At 32.6% G+C, this 17,547-nt stretch overlaps 1 protein-coding gene across 1 annotated transcript; it reads left to right on the top strand.

Annotated features, from left to right (window-relative positions):
* The first annotated feature begins 626 nt into the window (after positions 1 to 626).
* On the top strand, positions 627 to 15,961 carry LOC145265295 (S-crystallin SL20-1-like). The gene is made up of 6 exons (XM_080121072.1): positions 627 to 759; positions 8,828 to 8,923; positions 9,176 to 9,291; positions 11,554 to 11,607; positions 12,666 to 12,773; positions 15,797 to 15,961. The coding sequence occupies exons 1-6, from the start codon at positions 627 to 629 to the stop codon at positions 15,959 to 15,961; spliced, it is 672 nt and encodes a 223-aa protein (XP_079977198.1).
* Positions 15,962 to 17,547: the final 1,586 nt, after the last annotated feature.

Here is a 17,547-nt window from a genome sequence, read left to right on the forward strand (position 1 = left end):
CGCTGGATGGATGGATGGCAGGCTGAATCAAAACATTATTACGGCCCTTATTGCAATAAAGACATTTTTAAACACACAGTGTTTTTATTTCAAGATAAAAATTTTAATCAACAAAATATTTAGAATAATTGCTTTTAAAAATTAGACTTAATCAACAACGTTGGTTTATATTTGTTTGTATTAATGGCTTCTCATAAAAAATCATTAAAAAAGAATTGTGCACTGGTATTTTGTCTTAGTAATTCAAGAATCGCAAACCTTTATGAACAATTCTAAAAGACGTTGATAAGTGCAACGTTCTTTATATTCGTTAACAAAAAGAATTATTCAAACAAGCAACAATCTTGGCATCAGTAACCGTTTTTCGAAACAATCGCTGGTCTTTAGGAATTAGTCTTTGAGTGCGTAAAGTACAAACGAAATTAAGTTCCACCGAATTAACTGTTTTTAACAGACGTAATTAGTCGCGTTAGCGTCTACTTATTAATTCTTCCTAACAACTTGATTAACCCGAGAGTATAAATACATGATCTCTGTATCTCTTAGTCGTCAAAGACTACAAGTCGCTCGAACCACAACAGATCGTTCTCCTTCTTCATAGTGCACAAGCCGAAAACAACTCCACCATGCCTAACTACACCCTCCATTACTTCAATGGCCGCGGACGTGCCGAAATCCTTCGTATGATGATGGCCATGGCTGGCGTCAAATACATGGACAAGAGATACGAATTCTCCGACTGGGATCGTTGCAGGAATGGTAAGAAAGAAACCTAAACAATCTCTTTTTCTCTATTTGTTATTAATATGTCCCGGAAATAGATATATTTGTTCGAAGTTGCTGAGTGGTTTTAGCTACTTAATAAAACAGAGTAAAAAGTGGATGTTGGATTTACTTTCAATGTAACTTTCGCTTCCCTTACTTTGTCCTTTAGTCCTCACATTCCAGAAGCGGTCTTCCTGACAAAAGAAGGAAAACTTGCAGTTTTGGGGGATCATAATCTATTCCATCTAAAACTTATCGTTGACAAGGTGTTGACTTTAAGTACCGTTTTTATTTAGCTTCTTACGTCAAATTGTTTCATGCCCTGTCTGGGGCGATTTCTATTTAAAAATCGTGCAATACATACTATGAATCGACTTAATTAACGAGTAGTAATATGCTTAAGTTTTAGGCTTTCAGTGTCTTTTTAAACGTCTTTTTTTTTTACATAGGCATCACGACTTATCAAGCCCCAAAGACCACTCGAGGATAAGGGTTAAGAGTGTACAGTAAGTCACTTGAACAATATAGTAATTGTTAGTAACGGGAAATTCGGTACATTTTTAAACTTAAGTTGAACGGCTCATCAAGAACTTGTTTACGTTGGAGTTGAAGACAATCAGATTAAAAGTTAATTATATGCTAAAAACTATTATATAAAAAGGATCATTTTATACCATATAGTATTATTGTGTATAGAGTTTCAGTAATTATTTCAGCGTTCAATACATGAATTGAGCTTTGTAGTAAAGTATATTCATGACAAATTAGCTACACATGACCCTGCTGCAAATCGGCAGTATAAGAAATATATATCTACACACGCAAACATTATCAGTCTTAACTATGATGATTTACGAACAGAGCCAGGACAACAGAATACTCTCCCCCCCCCCATTGCCCTGACTCGAGTATATACTCGTTGATATTTTATGTTTTTATATAGAGTGATGTAGTTCTCTGTTGATTCACTGTTTCAGATATATACTCGAGAGTCCAAACAATGATAAGAACATTCTCCTGTCCCGGCCCTACTTATGAAACACTATATTATGTATCCTTATTTAAATATACTGAAAGCAATACAAACTATAAGTCATCTTAATTAACAAGTGTTCATAGTCACATCTGTTGATATGCTTAAGCTTTAGGCTTTCAGTGTATCTCTGCCAGGCTGCAATACTTATCCGTATTTGCAGCTAACACCAGCCAATCATAATGTTGTGTAGAGGAACCCGGATGCATTCATTAGATAATCGTTGCAGAAATGCCGGTGTTTTAGTACTTTTTTTTTTTTACACAGTGATCACCACTTATCAAGGCCCGGAAGCCACTCAGGGATAAGGTTATTGCAAGTACATTACGTTAGTGTGGAGAAAGGGGGCGGTTCATTAGGAATTTGTTAACATTGGACTTGAAGACATCCAAGTTGTAGTCCGGAGGTAAGCAGGCAGACGGAACAGAGTTCCACAGGCGTGCAGTTCTAAGAAAGAAGATTTGTTCATGGAATCCGCGTTTTGATTTAGGCACAGATATAGAGTGGGGGAAATTTTTCACAGTGGATTCAGCTAGACGGGTGTTTTTCGTGAAAGATTGGCGAGGGGGGACCAGGGATTGGAGTTCAGACGAGCACCTGCCATGGAAATAACGATAAAACAAGGATAGGCTCGCAACGTCTCTTCTGTGGGAGAGAGGTTGCAGGGTAGAGAAAAGGGCATCCCCCACTAAACCACGAAGTCTATTTTGTACTCTGTCAAGGCAGGATAGGCTGTTTTTAGCAGCTCCTGCCCAGATATGGCAACAGTATTCCATCCTTTTTGCACAGTTATTCGAACCGTTTTCCTATCACATTTCAATTTGTGGCCGATTTCGTTTCTCTTATTTTGTCCTTTATTCCTCACATTCAAGAAGCGACATTCCTGACAAAGGGGAAAGAATTACTGTTTTGGGGGGGGTCAGAATCTATTCCATCTAACACTCATCTTTGATATGAAATACTGTTTTCATTTAACTTCTTACGTCAAGTAATTTTATGCCTTATTTGAAGCGATTTCTATTTAAAAATCGAGCAATACAAACTATAAGTCATCTTAATTAACAAGTGTTCATAGTCACACCTGTTGATATGCTTAAGCTTTAGGCTTTCAGTGTGTCTTGAAACCTCTCCATCCGTATTTGTAGCTTACAGCAGCCAATCATATTTTTGTGAGGAAGAACCTAGATGCATTGATTAAATGAGTTCATCGATATCTTTCGACATCTAAATTTATAACAATAATTATTTAAAGATTTTACTTTTAAATTTGATTGCAGTTTCACAGGAGGTCCTGTACGTTCATATTCCATCCGTCTGTAAATATTTTAATAGGTAATTGCATTTAAATATTTACAGACGCAAGGAACCAGACTATATTTACACTTCTGGTGATAGGAGATATTGTGAAACTGTTAAGATACGTTCTTTTTTTATTATTCATTATTGTGATTATATATATCTATATATATATATAAAAGTGAAAGCGTCTGCGTGTGTGTGTCTGTGAACATTTCCCTACGCAATAACTCTGTCAATTTTAAGCCTACAGATTCGAAATTTGATATACAGGGTACTGAGATTTGGGAAAATCGACGTGATTGGTTTTCGGCCAGAAATTTGGCGATTAAGGTATCAAAGTTTAACGATTTGACCTTTGATAACTCTACCAAACTCCTCCGACAATTTTGGGTCTAAACACTTGAAATTTTAGATATAGGTTCCTTGGACATGGATCTAACTTAATAATATCAGGTGAGCCCAAATCAATAAATTTTAAGGGGTCATAATAGGGGTCAAAGTTTTAAAAAATTGACCTTTTTTTTTTTTTGCTCAGCATACACCTCCAAACACCCAGGCAACGCCGGGCACCCATTACTAGTATATATACATATAAAAGTGAATGTGTGTGTGTACATTTCCCTACGCAATAACTCTGTCAATTTTAAGCCTACAGATTCGAAATTTGATATACAGGGTATTGAGATTTGGGGAAATCGATGTGATTTATTTTCGGACAGAAATTTGGGGAGTAAGGGGTCAAAGTTCAACGATTTGACCTTTGAGAACTCTACCAAACTCCTCCGACAATTTTGGGTCTAAACACGTGAAATTTTAGATATAGGTTCTTTGGACATGGATCTAACTTAATAACTTAATTTGATCCCTAAACAATAAGTTTTAAGGGGTCATAATAGGGGTGTCAAAGTTTAAAAAATTGAAATTTTTTTTTTTTTTTGCTCAGCATACACCTCCAAACACCCGGGCAACGCCGGGCTGAAATGCTAGTATATATATATATATATATATATATATATATATATATATATATATATATATATATATATATATATATATATATATATTATAATATTCCGAATTTTCTTATTTTCAGATAAGTGAGAATTCGGTAATCGTTCATATACCAATAGATTTTAAGTCAGTATGAGGTGACTTTATTTGTAAGCTTCAAAATTACTAGTTTTTATAATCGAGCATTCATATATTATTTTCACAAAATCAAGACAACAAAAATTGGAATGATAGCAAAAAGTACTGTATTTTCATAATACGTTAAAATCGTTTCGTGACCGTTCGGACAATTTCAAACTTTATATCGTTTGAAAATATTCTACAAGAACAGCCTTTCTTCAGACGTTGAGAAAAACACTTTTTAATGAACCATATGAAATCCATTTTCCTTTTAAGGAAAATCATGTGATTAACCTACATTTTTCCCCCATTTTTCGTTTATTATGGAATTTTTTACTAATATGCAAATGATTATTTTTGGGGATGTTGTTTCATATGATTTTTTTTATTTATTAAAAAAACAGATTAAATTCGCTGTGAACTTACTGTTAGAAAAATGGTTAGAATCTTTCAATTACAAAATATATTAAACATTTTAGAAATTATATTTTCTAAAATAAAAAATAGCTCCTTCAACAAAATTATGTATAAAACATTGTGTAATTATTTTTAATATTTGATATTCTAATAATTTTAGTTTAACAGATGCCGTGGCTTTCATAATCGTAGGCCTTTTCACTAAATATCACGTGACCTTTTTTACGATGCAAGTGAAGTCACGAACATATAGCGCTGTTTTCGTGTCTATTTTTAAATATTTTAATCGAGTATTCATTTATCCTTGTAACCAATTTCCTGTGTTCTCTTAATTTAGGCTATTATTTTTCTTTAAGTTATTTATTTAAAATATTTTTTTTTATACTTTACTTATCTCCCCAACTCCGGGCCTAATAGTATACGTTCCTACAGCATTGTTTTGATTCTATGTTCGTTTCGTATCCAATGTTTATATTGGCGATTTTTTCAATTATATTGGCATACTTATTTGTGTAAGCGATTTAAATTTATTCTAGAAGATATTCTAGAAGAGAAAAGGGTTAGTGATACTTTTATTCAATGCTAGGTTTTTTTTTCTTTTTTTTACACAGTGATCACCACTTATCAAGGCCCGGAAGCCACTCAGGGATAAGGGTTATGGCAAGTACATTACGTTAGTGTGGAGATTTGATGAAGTGTTTACTTAAGGGGGCGGTTCATTAGGAATTTGTTAACGTTGAACTTTAACACATCCAAGTTGTAGTTCCACAGGCGTGCAGTCCTAAGAAAGAAACTTTGTTCATGGAATCCACGTTTTGATTTAGGCACAGATAAAGAGCGGGGGAAATTTTTCACAGTGGATTCGGCTAGACAGGTGTTTTTCGTGAGGATTGGCGAGGGGGGGACCAGAGATTGGAGTTCAGACGAGCACCTGCCATGGAAATAGCGATAAAACAAGGATAGGCTCGCAACGTCTCTTCTGTGTGAGATAGGTTGCAAGATAGAGAAAAGGGCATCCCCCACTAAGCCACGAAGTCTATTTTGTACTCTGTCAAGGCAGGATATGCCGTTTTTAGCAACTCCTGCCCAGATATGGCAGCAGTATTCCATCCTTGGACGAAAGGTTAGTTTGCATTTAAAATTTTGGATTTAAATTTTTTTCTTTTTTTTTTTTTTCTTCGCTCCGATCTATTTTAATTTACGATTATTTGTTAATTTCGACGTTTTTTAAAGTTTTAAACTTTTTGCGATTTTCTATATGTCAATTTAGTTCGATTAGGGTTTAGTTGTAAATCAACCATCTCCGTTTAATTTTAGGCAAACGTGTTCAAATTTTAAGTTTATTATGTAAATCTCTATTGGGTGTCTGATTTATTTTCAAAGTTTTAACCTATATGTATAGCGGGTGCAATAAGCATCTGATACCGAGTAAAACGTTAATTTATCTTTATTGCACTAAAACAAAAACAATAACAAAGCGCTGTTCTAATGTAGTTTTTGTAACAAATACGAATCTAGTATCAAAAATCGTACATTAGAATAGCATTTTGTTATTGTTTTGTTTTCATGTAATAAAAATAAATTAACTTTTTGCTTTACATCAGATACTGTATTTTTTGTAACAAATACGAATCTAGTATCAAAAATCGTACATTAGAATAGCATTTTGTTATTGTTTTGTTTTCATGTAATAAAAATAAATTAACTTTTTGCTTTGCATCAGATACTGTATTTTTTGTAACAAATACGAATCTAGTATCAAAAATCGTACATTAGAATAGCATTTTGTTATTGTTTTGTTTTCATGTAATAAAAATAAATTAACTTTTTGCTTTGCATCAGATACTGTATTTTTTGTAACAAATACGAATCTAGTATCAAAAATCGTACATTAGAATAGCATTTTGTTATTGCTTTGTTTTCATGTAATAAAAATAAATTAACTTTTTGCTTTGCATCAGATACTGTATTTTTTGTAACAAATACGAATCTAGTATCAAAAATCGAACATTAGAATAGCATTTTGTTATTGTTTTGTTTTCATGTAATAAAAATAAATTAACTTTTTGCTTTGCATCAGATACTGTATTTTTTGTAACAAATACGAATCTAGTATCAAAAATCGTACATTAGAATAGCATTTTGTTATTGTTTTGTTTTCATGTAATAAAAATAAATTAACTTTTGCTTTACATCAGATACTGTATTTTTTGTAACAAATACGAATCTAGTATCAAAAATCGAACATTAGAATAGCATTTTGTTATTGTTTTGTTTTCATGTAATAAAAATAAATTAACTTTTTGCTTTGCATCAGATACTGTATTTTTTGTAACAAATACGAATCTAGTATCAAAAATCGTACATTAGAATAGCATTTTGTTATTGTTTTGTTTTCATGTAATAAAAATAAATTAACTTTTTGCTTTGCATCAGATACTGTATTTTTTGTAACAAATACGAATCTAGTATAAAAAATCGTACATTAGAATAGCATTTTGTTATTGTTTTGTTTTCATGTAATAAAAATAAATTAACTTTTTGCTTTACATCAGATACTGTATTTTTTGTAACAAATACGAATCTAGTATCAAAAATCGTACATTAGAATAGCATTTTGTTATTGTTTTGTTTTCATGTAATAAAAATAAATTAACTTTTTGCTTTACATCAGATACTGTATTTTTTGTAACAAATACGAATCTAGTATCAAAAATCGAACATTAGAATAGCATTTTGTTATTGTTTTGTTTTCATGTAATAAAAATAAATTAACTTTTTGCTTTGCATCAGATACTGTATTTTTGTAACAAATACGAATGTAGTATCAAAAATCGTACATTAGAATAGCATTTTGTTATTGTTTTGTTTTCATGTAATAAAAATAAATTAACTTTTTGCTTTGCATCAGATACTGTATTTTTGTAACAAATACGAATCTAGTATCAAAAATCGAACATTAGAATAGCATTTTGTTATTGTTTTGTTTTCATGTAATAAAAATAAATTAACTTTTTGCTTTACATCAGATACTGTATTTTTTGTAACAAATACGAATCTAGTATCAAAAATCGTACATTAGAATAGCATTTTGTTATTGTTTTGTTTTCATGTAATAAAAATAAATTAACTTTTTGCTTTGCATCAGATACTGTATTTTTTGTAACAAATACGAATCTAGTATCAAAAATCGAACATTAGAATAGCATTTTGTTATTGCTTTGTTTTCATGTAATAAAAATAAATTAACTTTTTGCTTTACATCAGATACTGTATTTTTTGTAACAAATACGAATCTAGTATCAAAAATCGAACATTAGAATAGCATTTTGTTATTGTTTTGTTTTCATGTAATAAAAATAAATTAACTTTTTGCTTTGCATCAGATACTTATTGCACTTACTGTATTTTTTTACTGTGGTGCAAATATAATGTCGTTTTATATATATAGTTGAATGTCAAAAATACATTCTTTTTGCACCAACCTAATAATTGTGATAAAACTTATCCAACTTAGTATTAAAATACTTTTTCAAGAGGGATACAGGTTCAATTGCAGTCCAGCATAAAAATTGTTTGTAAATGAAGACAATTTTGGATCGTGATCGAACTTACCTTCAAGGATTTCTTTTGTCTTATTTATTTTCTTTGAAAAAAAAAAGAAAATTAATAAAAGGTTAAAAGTTAAATTTGTCAGAGTTTTTAGGATTATAGAAATGGAAGGCTTAACAGGGGAGATAATTCAGTATAATATCAGCAAGGGAGATAATTTAGACTTTTTAAATTTATTTTTGAAAAACATGAAGAAAAGACCTTCACATTTGTGCAGTTGTGCACAGCAGGGGCAGACAAATACAATTCCAGGACCGACTCGAAAATTATACTGATAATAATAACACTATTAGTCTTTATTTGCACTTTTTATAATAATAACAAAAATTAAATGGAAGTTTTATTTTATTTGAAATTTTGGTTTAGTTTAATAAAGACATTAAAAAATTAAAATATTGAAAAAAATGTATATTGTAAGCACTCGTTATGGAATTAACTTCTCATAAAAAATGTTCACTTAATTAGGATAGCTTAATAGTACAATACTAGAGCTATATGACAGTGAACAAGTATGTAACTGGAGATGATGTGATGATATATTTATATATATATTTATTTTATCTTTTCTAGATTTCCCTTGCAACTACCTGCCCTGTATGCAGATGGACAATGGTGACATGATGCCCGAGACTATGGCCATTTGCAGGTACTTGGCCCGTGAATACAGTAAGTAAATTACATCCACTTATTGTGTGAATAAAGTTCAATTAAATATATATTCAAATACTAGAGGGAGGCGCTTTAAAACATTTTAATTAATGCAAATTTTGTATTTATTATTAGACCCAATTCTCTATTGAATATTATATTGTACCTAATATATTGTCCTGGTTTCAAATTGTGCAAATCAATTTCAATTAAACATTTTTTATTTATGCCCATATGATACTGATATTAATTATTTGATATTTTTTGCAGATTTCTACCCCAAGAGCCCCATGGACATGTTCAGGTGTGACTACATCAGCGATTGCTTCTATGAAATCATGCACGATTACATGAGGTACTTCCACTGGAGGAACGGACGCTTCAGGGTAAGTAAATAACTTTCAATGGACACTTACGATCTAATCATTGAACAATTTTGTAAAATAGATTGGCAATATGTCTTTATTGTTAGATTATACCTGGACGACACCGGGTTGCCTTGCTGATAGTCGATTTAGATAAATCGATTGTTATTATTCACAATTAAAATTCTAAATAAAAGAACATTATAATTGTCGTCATGCAGAAATAGTTCTGTACAAAGATAAATATATTTATAAGTCTCTAAATTTGGAATAGAGAGTAGAACAACAGAACCAACGAGCAGAAAGTCAACGTTGAGAATTATATGTTAAAATACTTGAACAAAATAGGTTTTAAAAAAATCCGATAGAAAACGTGATTCAAAGCCAACTGTTAAAAGATATGATTTGAATTACGTCACAACAAACAAATAGTATCTATATCTATATATATATATATATATATATATATATATATATATATATATATATATATATATACAGGGTGTCCACAAAGTCTGGCTACATTATGTATCCAGACTTTATGGACACCGTGTAGATTATGTAGTCAGACTTTGTGGGCACCGTGTAGATTATGCAGCCAGACTTTGTGGGCACCGTGTAGATTATGTAGCCAGACTTTGTGGGCACCGTGTAGATTATGTAGTCAGACTTTGTGGGCACCGTGTAGATTATGTAGTCAGACTTTGTGGGCACCGTGTAGATTATGCAGCCAGACTTTGTGGGCACCGTGTAGATTATGTAGCCAGACTTTGTGGGCACCGTGTAGATTATGTAGTCAGACTTTGTGGTCACCATGTAGATTATGCAGCCAGACTTTGTGGGCACCGTGTAGATTATGCAGCCAGACTTTGTGGGCACCGTGTAGATTATGCAGCCAGACTTTGTGGGCACCGTGTAGATTATGTAGCCAGACTTTGTGGGCACCGTGTAGATTATGTAGTCAGACTTTGTGGACACCCTGTATATATATATATATATATATATATATATATATATATATATATATATATATATACAGAATTATATATATATATATATATATATATATATATATATATATATATATATATACAGAATTAGTCAGTGGTCAAGAACAACCAGAATGCTAAAGAGACTGGAGACGGATGGAGAGAGTTAGAGCGTAGACGACAGGGCCATATTGCCCTGTACGCAGGGGAAAAGCAAAATTAAATACGCATGCAATCATAATTAATTATATACCCACTCATTATATACTAAAAATACATTATATACACGCCTTACACACGCGCGCACACACACATACACACACATACACATACACACACACATATATATATATATATATTTATATATATATATATATATATATATATATATATATCCCGCACAAGAAACTGATACTTATGTAACTTAATAAATTTACAATAAAACAAGTAAGTAAAATCACTCGGATGCCGATGTTTAGACATCTTATTTGGCTCCAATAAATCTAAGTTTGTGGCTGACATATGTATGCGCGTGTGTGTTCGATGCCTTTAATGAGTCTATTAATTTATGATATGTAATTCGTCTAATGTATTTCGTAATGTGTGTTGATGAATGTATACATGTTATTAACAGTTTATAGACATCGTTAGCTGTTGGTACACCAGCAAAAACATGCTCAAATCTTCCTTCCATGCGTCCTGAAATTAAATGTGCTTTTCTCAGAAAGTGAAAACGCTCTGATAGGAATTATATTTTGATATAATAACTTATTCCTTGATGGGTTCTTTTTCGGGGTTGGCTCGCTTTGTATAAGACTATGTTTTTCTAAGTCGCCCAAAAACCTCGTCTGTATCGAATTAATCCCCCTTGTAACTAAAATTCTACGTCATAAAATTTATCTTTTTTATTACGTCATGATTACACATAGCCTAAAGCTCTTTGCTGGTTTTTTGTCACGTATTTTTGTTTATATTATTGTTAGTTTAAATTCCATTTATGAAATTAACGTCAAGTTAATATTTTGGTTTGTGCTAGTTATGAACACTAAAATTACTTTTTATTAAAACATTAATACTATAAATAATTTCATCTGTAAATATTTATTTCGTTATGAAAACAGTCTTTCTAACATGTTATTTTTACAAATATTAATGACTATAATAATAATCATCGACCAGCACATCTTTCGGCGTTGCCCGGCCAATATCTAACGAAATATTATATAGTCCTATTTGTTTTATTTTCCCACAACTAAGAAACAGATAATGACGTCATATTTGTTTTTCTTTCCAGTACAACATGAACGACTACGGTTTCGGTGGAGAAGGCAACTGCAGCAACTACGATGTAAGTTCAAAGTAAAAAAGGAGGGAGAAAGTAAAAAGAGAGGAAGAAAGTAAAAAGAGAGGAAGAAAGTAAAAAAGAAAGAAAGTAAAAAAAGGGGAAGAAAGTAAAAAAGAAACAAAGTAAAAAATGGGAGAAAGTAAAAAAGAGGAAGAAAGTAAAAAAAGAGGAAGAAAGTAAAAAAGAAAGAAAGTAAAAAAATGGAAGAAAGTAAAAAGAGAGGAAGAAAGTAAAAAAGGAAGAAAGTAAAAATGGAAGAAAGTAAAAAGAGAGGAAGAAAGTAAAAAAGAAAGAAAGTAAAAAAAGAGGAAGAAAGTAAAAAAGAAAGAAAGTAAAAAGAGAGGAAGAAAGTAAAAAAGAAAGAAAGTAAAAAATGGGAGAAAGTAAAAAAGAGGAAGAAAGTAAAAAAAGAGGAAGAAAGTAAAAAAGAAAGAAAGTAAAAAAATGGAAGAAAGTAAAAAGAGAGGAAGAAAGTAAAAAAGGAAGAAAGTAAAAAAGGAAGAAAGTAAAAATGGAAGAAAGTAAAAAAGAAGAAAGTAAACAAATGGGAGAAAGTAAAAAAGAGGAAGAAAGTAGAAAAATGGAAGAAAGTAAAAAGAGAGGAAGAAAGTAAAAAGAGAGGAAGAAAGTAAAAAAGAAAGTAAAAAAGGAAGAATGTAAAAAAGAAAGTAAAAAAGTAAAAAAGAAAGTAAAAAAGGAAGAAAGTAAAAAAAGAAGAAAGTAAAAAAGAAAGAAAGTAAAAAGAAGAAAGCAAAACAAATGGAAGAAAGTAAAAAAGAGGAAGAAAGAGGCAAAAAAGCAAACCCATTCAAGACAAAAGTGCAGCTAACGTTTTATTCCGGTTAAAAAGATCGTTACGATGGCGATACTGTTAAATAACGAATTAGATAATTTAAGCGAAATAAATCCTGCCGGATTAAAATATGACTTATCCACCTTGTATCATTTGTTTCTTATTGGGCATTTTTCTGCCTTCTCTTTTATTTTCTTCTTTATGTAAATAACACGTGGTTCTGTGTATGAATGTGTTTCTCGTCAATACGTTTTCTTTCCTTTTCCAGAACTACATGAAATGGAGATACATGAATACTTTCAACCGTGTCATGCCTTTCATGGAGAGGACCCTGTGTATGCGCAATGGTGGAAGCCAATGGTTCATGGGAGATCAAGTAATTTTCAGTTTATACCTAAGCACTACCGTAGAGGGCGCGTAAAATACGCTTAAATATGATATTTTAATTTGTCCAGATTTCGCATATATTATTATAGAATCGTGATTTCAAAGGGTTTAAAAAATGTAATTGGGTGCCATCAGTTTTAATCGAAACCGAAACTGTAGCATTCAAAGCTGGTGGTGTTACCACTGCACCAACGTCAGAGGAACTGATTAAAAATTAAACATGATGAATGTACAAAATGGAAGACGATATTTTAAATTTTTAATCCAGATTTTGACCCTTTAAAACAATTTTAATCCGCTAAAAACATAAAATAAGAGTCCGTAAAAAATTCAATCATTAAAGTCCCTTCTGCGATTTTTTTTTTCGATGAAGATAGAGTTTGAAAATATGGAAACAGACAGACAGACATATAGACCTTTATATATTACGTTAATATTTACAAGAGATGTTCCAAAATAATGCCTCCTATTTTTCTATTTCGGCAGTTTTCTAATTGCATTACATCTCTCTATTGCAGTTATTGACGGTGGGAAACTCTAAGAACTCAACCCCCGGTCACGGACGTGCTTCATAAGCAGAGAGGCGTCATTGAATTCCTGGAAAAAATTAACTGAGAATAGTCGTGAATATGTTGAATAATAAATTCTGAGGCACAAAACGTCGCTCGTTTCAATGTTACAACTTCCGTCTTCGTAACTCTTGAAATTTTTCAGTTGAAAAATAGAAAGCATTATTTTTAGAAAAACATTTGTATTGCAAAATCCGCTCCAGGCGCCCATGCACAGATATTGTTCATCGCTGGCAAAAGTGCATTGAGAATGGCGATGATGTAGAAAAAATAATTTTTAGAGCGCTCATTTTAATGGTACCACACCCATTGTCGTAGCTCTTAAGCTTTTTCAGTTTAAAAATAGAAGGCTTTACTTTCGTATTTATATTTCACTCTTTTAATCGTCACTTTTGTTTGAATCTATTTAATTTCAAAAATAACAATATCCATTTCGAACGCGTCCCTGTCATACCAAAGAACATACTGTTGATTTCATATGCCGAGGCTTTTGGCTTGTGTGGTTATATGATTTCTTAAATGCACTTGCGGTGTTAGGCTGTGTAAGATGTTAAATTTGGCTAAAATCGCCTGTTCCTTTTTTTTATCGGATTATTTCGATTATTGATCATCGATAATCATCGAAGACTTTTCAATATAAAACTTATCTAAGCACTCTGCCCAGCACATAAAGTACATTCGTATGAAATTGCACAAAAATCGACTCGGTCAATAGGGAACGAACTCACAGACAGACAGGCATACAAAGTTCCTTTTATATACTAGTATAAATACCCTCACATTTTTTTTAAAAGTCGCTGGTTTGGGTAGTTTTGGAACCTGAGTAGAAATACTAGTTTTTTTGGGGGGGGGAGGTACACAGGAATAACACTTATCAAGGTCCAGGAGCCACTCGAGGATAAGGTTAATGGGTATACATTAGTTAATGTGATTATAGCGTAGTAAACATAAGTAGTGGGAATTTTTTTAATTGGATTACTTAGGGGGATCGTTCATCAAGAACTTGTTTACGTTGGACTTGAAGATAATCACATTGTAATCAGCTGGAAAGCAGAGTGTAGTCAGCTGGAAAGCAGGCAATCTGAAGAGAGTTCCACAGGCGTGAAATTTTAAGAAAGGAGCTTTGTTCATGGAATCTACATTTAGGTTTAAGCACAGATAAAAAATATGGGAAATTATTGATAGTGGTTTTGGCTAGACGAGGGTTTTTCTGGAAAGTTTGGCGATGGGGGCGGCATAGATTGAAATGCAGATGACAATAGATCAGAGCTCGGACGAGCACTTGCCATGAAAATAACGATAAAGCAGAGACAGGCTCGCAACGTCTCTTCTGTGAGAAAGGGGTTGCAGGGAATAGAAAAGGACATCCCCTACTAAGCTATTTTGAACTCTGTCAAGGCAGCATAAGCTGTTTCTAGCAGCTCCTGCCCAGATGTGGCAACAGTACTCCATCGTTGGCCATACCTGGCTTTTATATAGGTAGAGAATTGCATCAGAAGTGAGATATCTACTGGAGCTGTAGAAGAATTCCACCATTTTTCCAGCGACCTTGGCAACGGATTTGATATACGAGTTCCATTTAAGATCGGGAGTAAAGGTCAAGCCCAGAGGCTTGTCAAGACATGAACCTTCCCCAAGACGAGAGCCGTTCATTTCAATTAATGCCATATGCCCATCAGAGCGTTGATGATGTAGAGATAGACGCTTAGTTTTAGTTGCATTAAAAGTAACTAGCCACCTCTTTCCCCATTGTACCACGTGCTCAAGATCAGAAGAGAGAGAATCAGAGAACTTGGTCGTTTACGGTCTTTGATGTGCTACCAGAGATTGTTGTGTCGTCAGCATAAATGTCTACGAATGATGTAAGGATGTGATTTGGAAGGTCATTAATGTAAATCAGCAAGGGAGTTGGGCCCAAGATGAACCCCCTGAAGGACTCCAACATTAATACTGAGAGATTCTGATTTCTGCCAATCAACCACTACTCTTATGAACCTATCAGAGAGAAATGATTTAATAATTGAGAAACCTTTGGATTTTAAACTTTAATGCAAACGATTATTTATTAAAATATTTTTATAAAATCAACAGTAGATTGTCTACAGTGTAATGGGAGTGTGAAACATTCGTTGGTCATCATCAAATCCCGGGCAACCTCGGGGCACCTTGCTAACTTTGAGTGATTCCATTTGTACCCGTTTAACAATATAATCTAATTCCAGAACAGTTTTATAAAATTACGGATCGCGTGCGCTTTTCCGTGACAAAACTACATCTCTGCTGATTGTGTCATTTCCTAAGAAAACTTCTCTAAGCGCCATTCTTTTTTGCTTGAAATCATAGTTTTCTATTTCAAGAATGACTTTACACTCAAAAAGTATAACGTGTTTGTGTTAATAAAAAAACTTTGCTTATTTCATATTTTCTTGTCTTCTTTTTCCAGATGATGTGGTGCGACATGATGTTCTATTGTTGCATGGAGAACATGTTCAGGGAGAACCAGAACATGTTCAGTAGCTATCCCAAATTGATGGCTCTCTACAACCGCTTCTCTAAGCACCCCAAGATCTGCAGTTACCTGAAGAGCCGTTGCAACTCCACTTGGTAAAGATGAGCTTATCATTCAAAGACCACGCCGCAATGACAAGAACAATTTTGAAATAAGGATCAAATTCTGTTAGTCTTATTCTGGTAACAGTTGCTTTTTGAGTTCCAATAAAAATTCAATTGCTTAATAAAAACGCCTTTTATTCTTTATACCTTTTCATTCATATAGTATATATATATATATATATATATATATATATATATATATATATATATATATATATATATATATATATATATATATATATATATATGGGGGGTAATTTTCAAAAAGTGAGAGAATATATAATTATTTCCACAGCCAGACAACGTTGCAGCTCACAAGAGGCAAGAAAGCCAACAAACCGGAAATCCAAGACTCGAATTTCGCCCTCATTTTGGCTCATCAGTAAGACACATCCGAACGCGGGATTTGAAACCGGAGCCTCTTGCATGCTAGGCGAGCGCTGTACCAACTGAGCAAACACGGCGTACACAAGCATGCCTATTAACTTACACAGAAAAGATGAAGTGCAGTAGAACAGATACTACACTTTGGCCCTAATATAGCGAGCTCGAGCTACAGTTTTGTTAGAAATAAATTCCAATCATTAGAATTTTATTTCAGAAAAAAAATAAATAAATAAAAATACCCTATTAGTCCAAGAAGTCGCGGCATAGATCTAACAGTGAATGAACCTACCGAACAAGGGACGTGGTCATTCAACCAGCTATAAGCCAAGCTGACGTCTCACAAGTAAGGCGAAACTCGAGTCTTGGACTTCATATTTGTTGGTTTCTTGGCTCTTGTGAGCGGCGATGCTGTCTTGCTGTGGAAATAATTATATATATATATCTTTATTAGAATAGCAAAATTATAAAATAATGAGAAAAAAGTGAATCATAATCGAATGTTACAAAAAATACATAAGTCGATAAAAAAAAATCACGAAGTGTAATACAACCCAAGAAAAAATTGAACACTTTTCGGAATATTATGAAATAAATAAATAAAAAAGAAAAATCACGAAATGTCAAAATAACGAAAACCCAAAGCGCTTTTCGCACAGACGGACGTTTTCAAGGGTATACGTCTGTAGATGAGGAATAGAAATTTCATGATTTTTCTTTCTTTTTTTTTTTTTTCTTAATCGACTTATTTATTTTATAACATTCCGATTTTAACCAGCTAAAGACAAATAAGAGAACGGTCCGTAAAAAATTCAATCATTTGAGACTCCTAGCGCCGCTTTGCGACTTTTAGTTTCGGAGGAGATAGAGTTTGAAAATATGGTGACAGACAGACAGATCACCTTTTATATATTGGATTAATCTTTTTAAAAAAATTTGTAATATAATTTTTTATCTTCGGAAATATAAGGTTTTCACAAATGTTTCTGGCCTTAAATGACACTTTAGAGAATGATATATCATTAAACATAACAAACCAACTAATAAAGTTAACGTATCTGCTCAACTTAAGCCCAAACTGCGCTACTAATTTTATTGCCATATGTTGAGACCCTACGCCAGTAAGCAGCGATTAAGTTAGTAAGTGTGAATTTTGATGAGGGTCACATTAGTACATGTGTTACATGAGAAGAGCTG

This window comes from Euprymna scolopes, chromosome 40 (genome assembly GCF_053919585.1).
Source record: "Euprymna scolopes isolate OS-2025 chromosome 40, ASM5391958v1, whole genome shotgun sequence".
Classification (NCBI taxonomy): Eukaryota; Metazoa; Mollusca; class Cephalopoda; order Sepiida; family Sepiolidae; genus Euprymna; species Euprymna scolopes.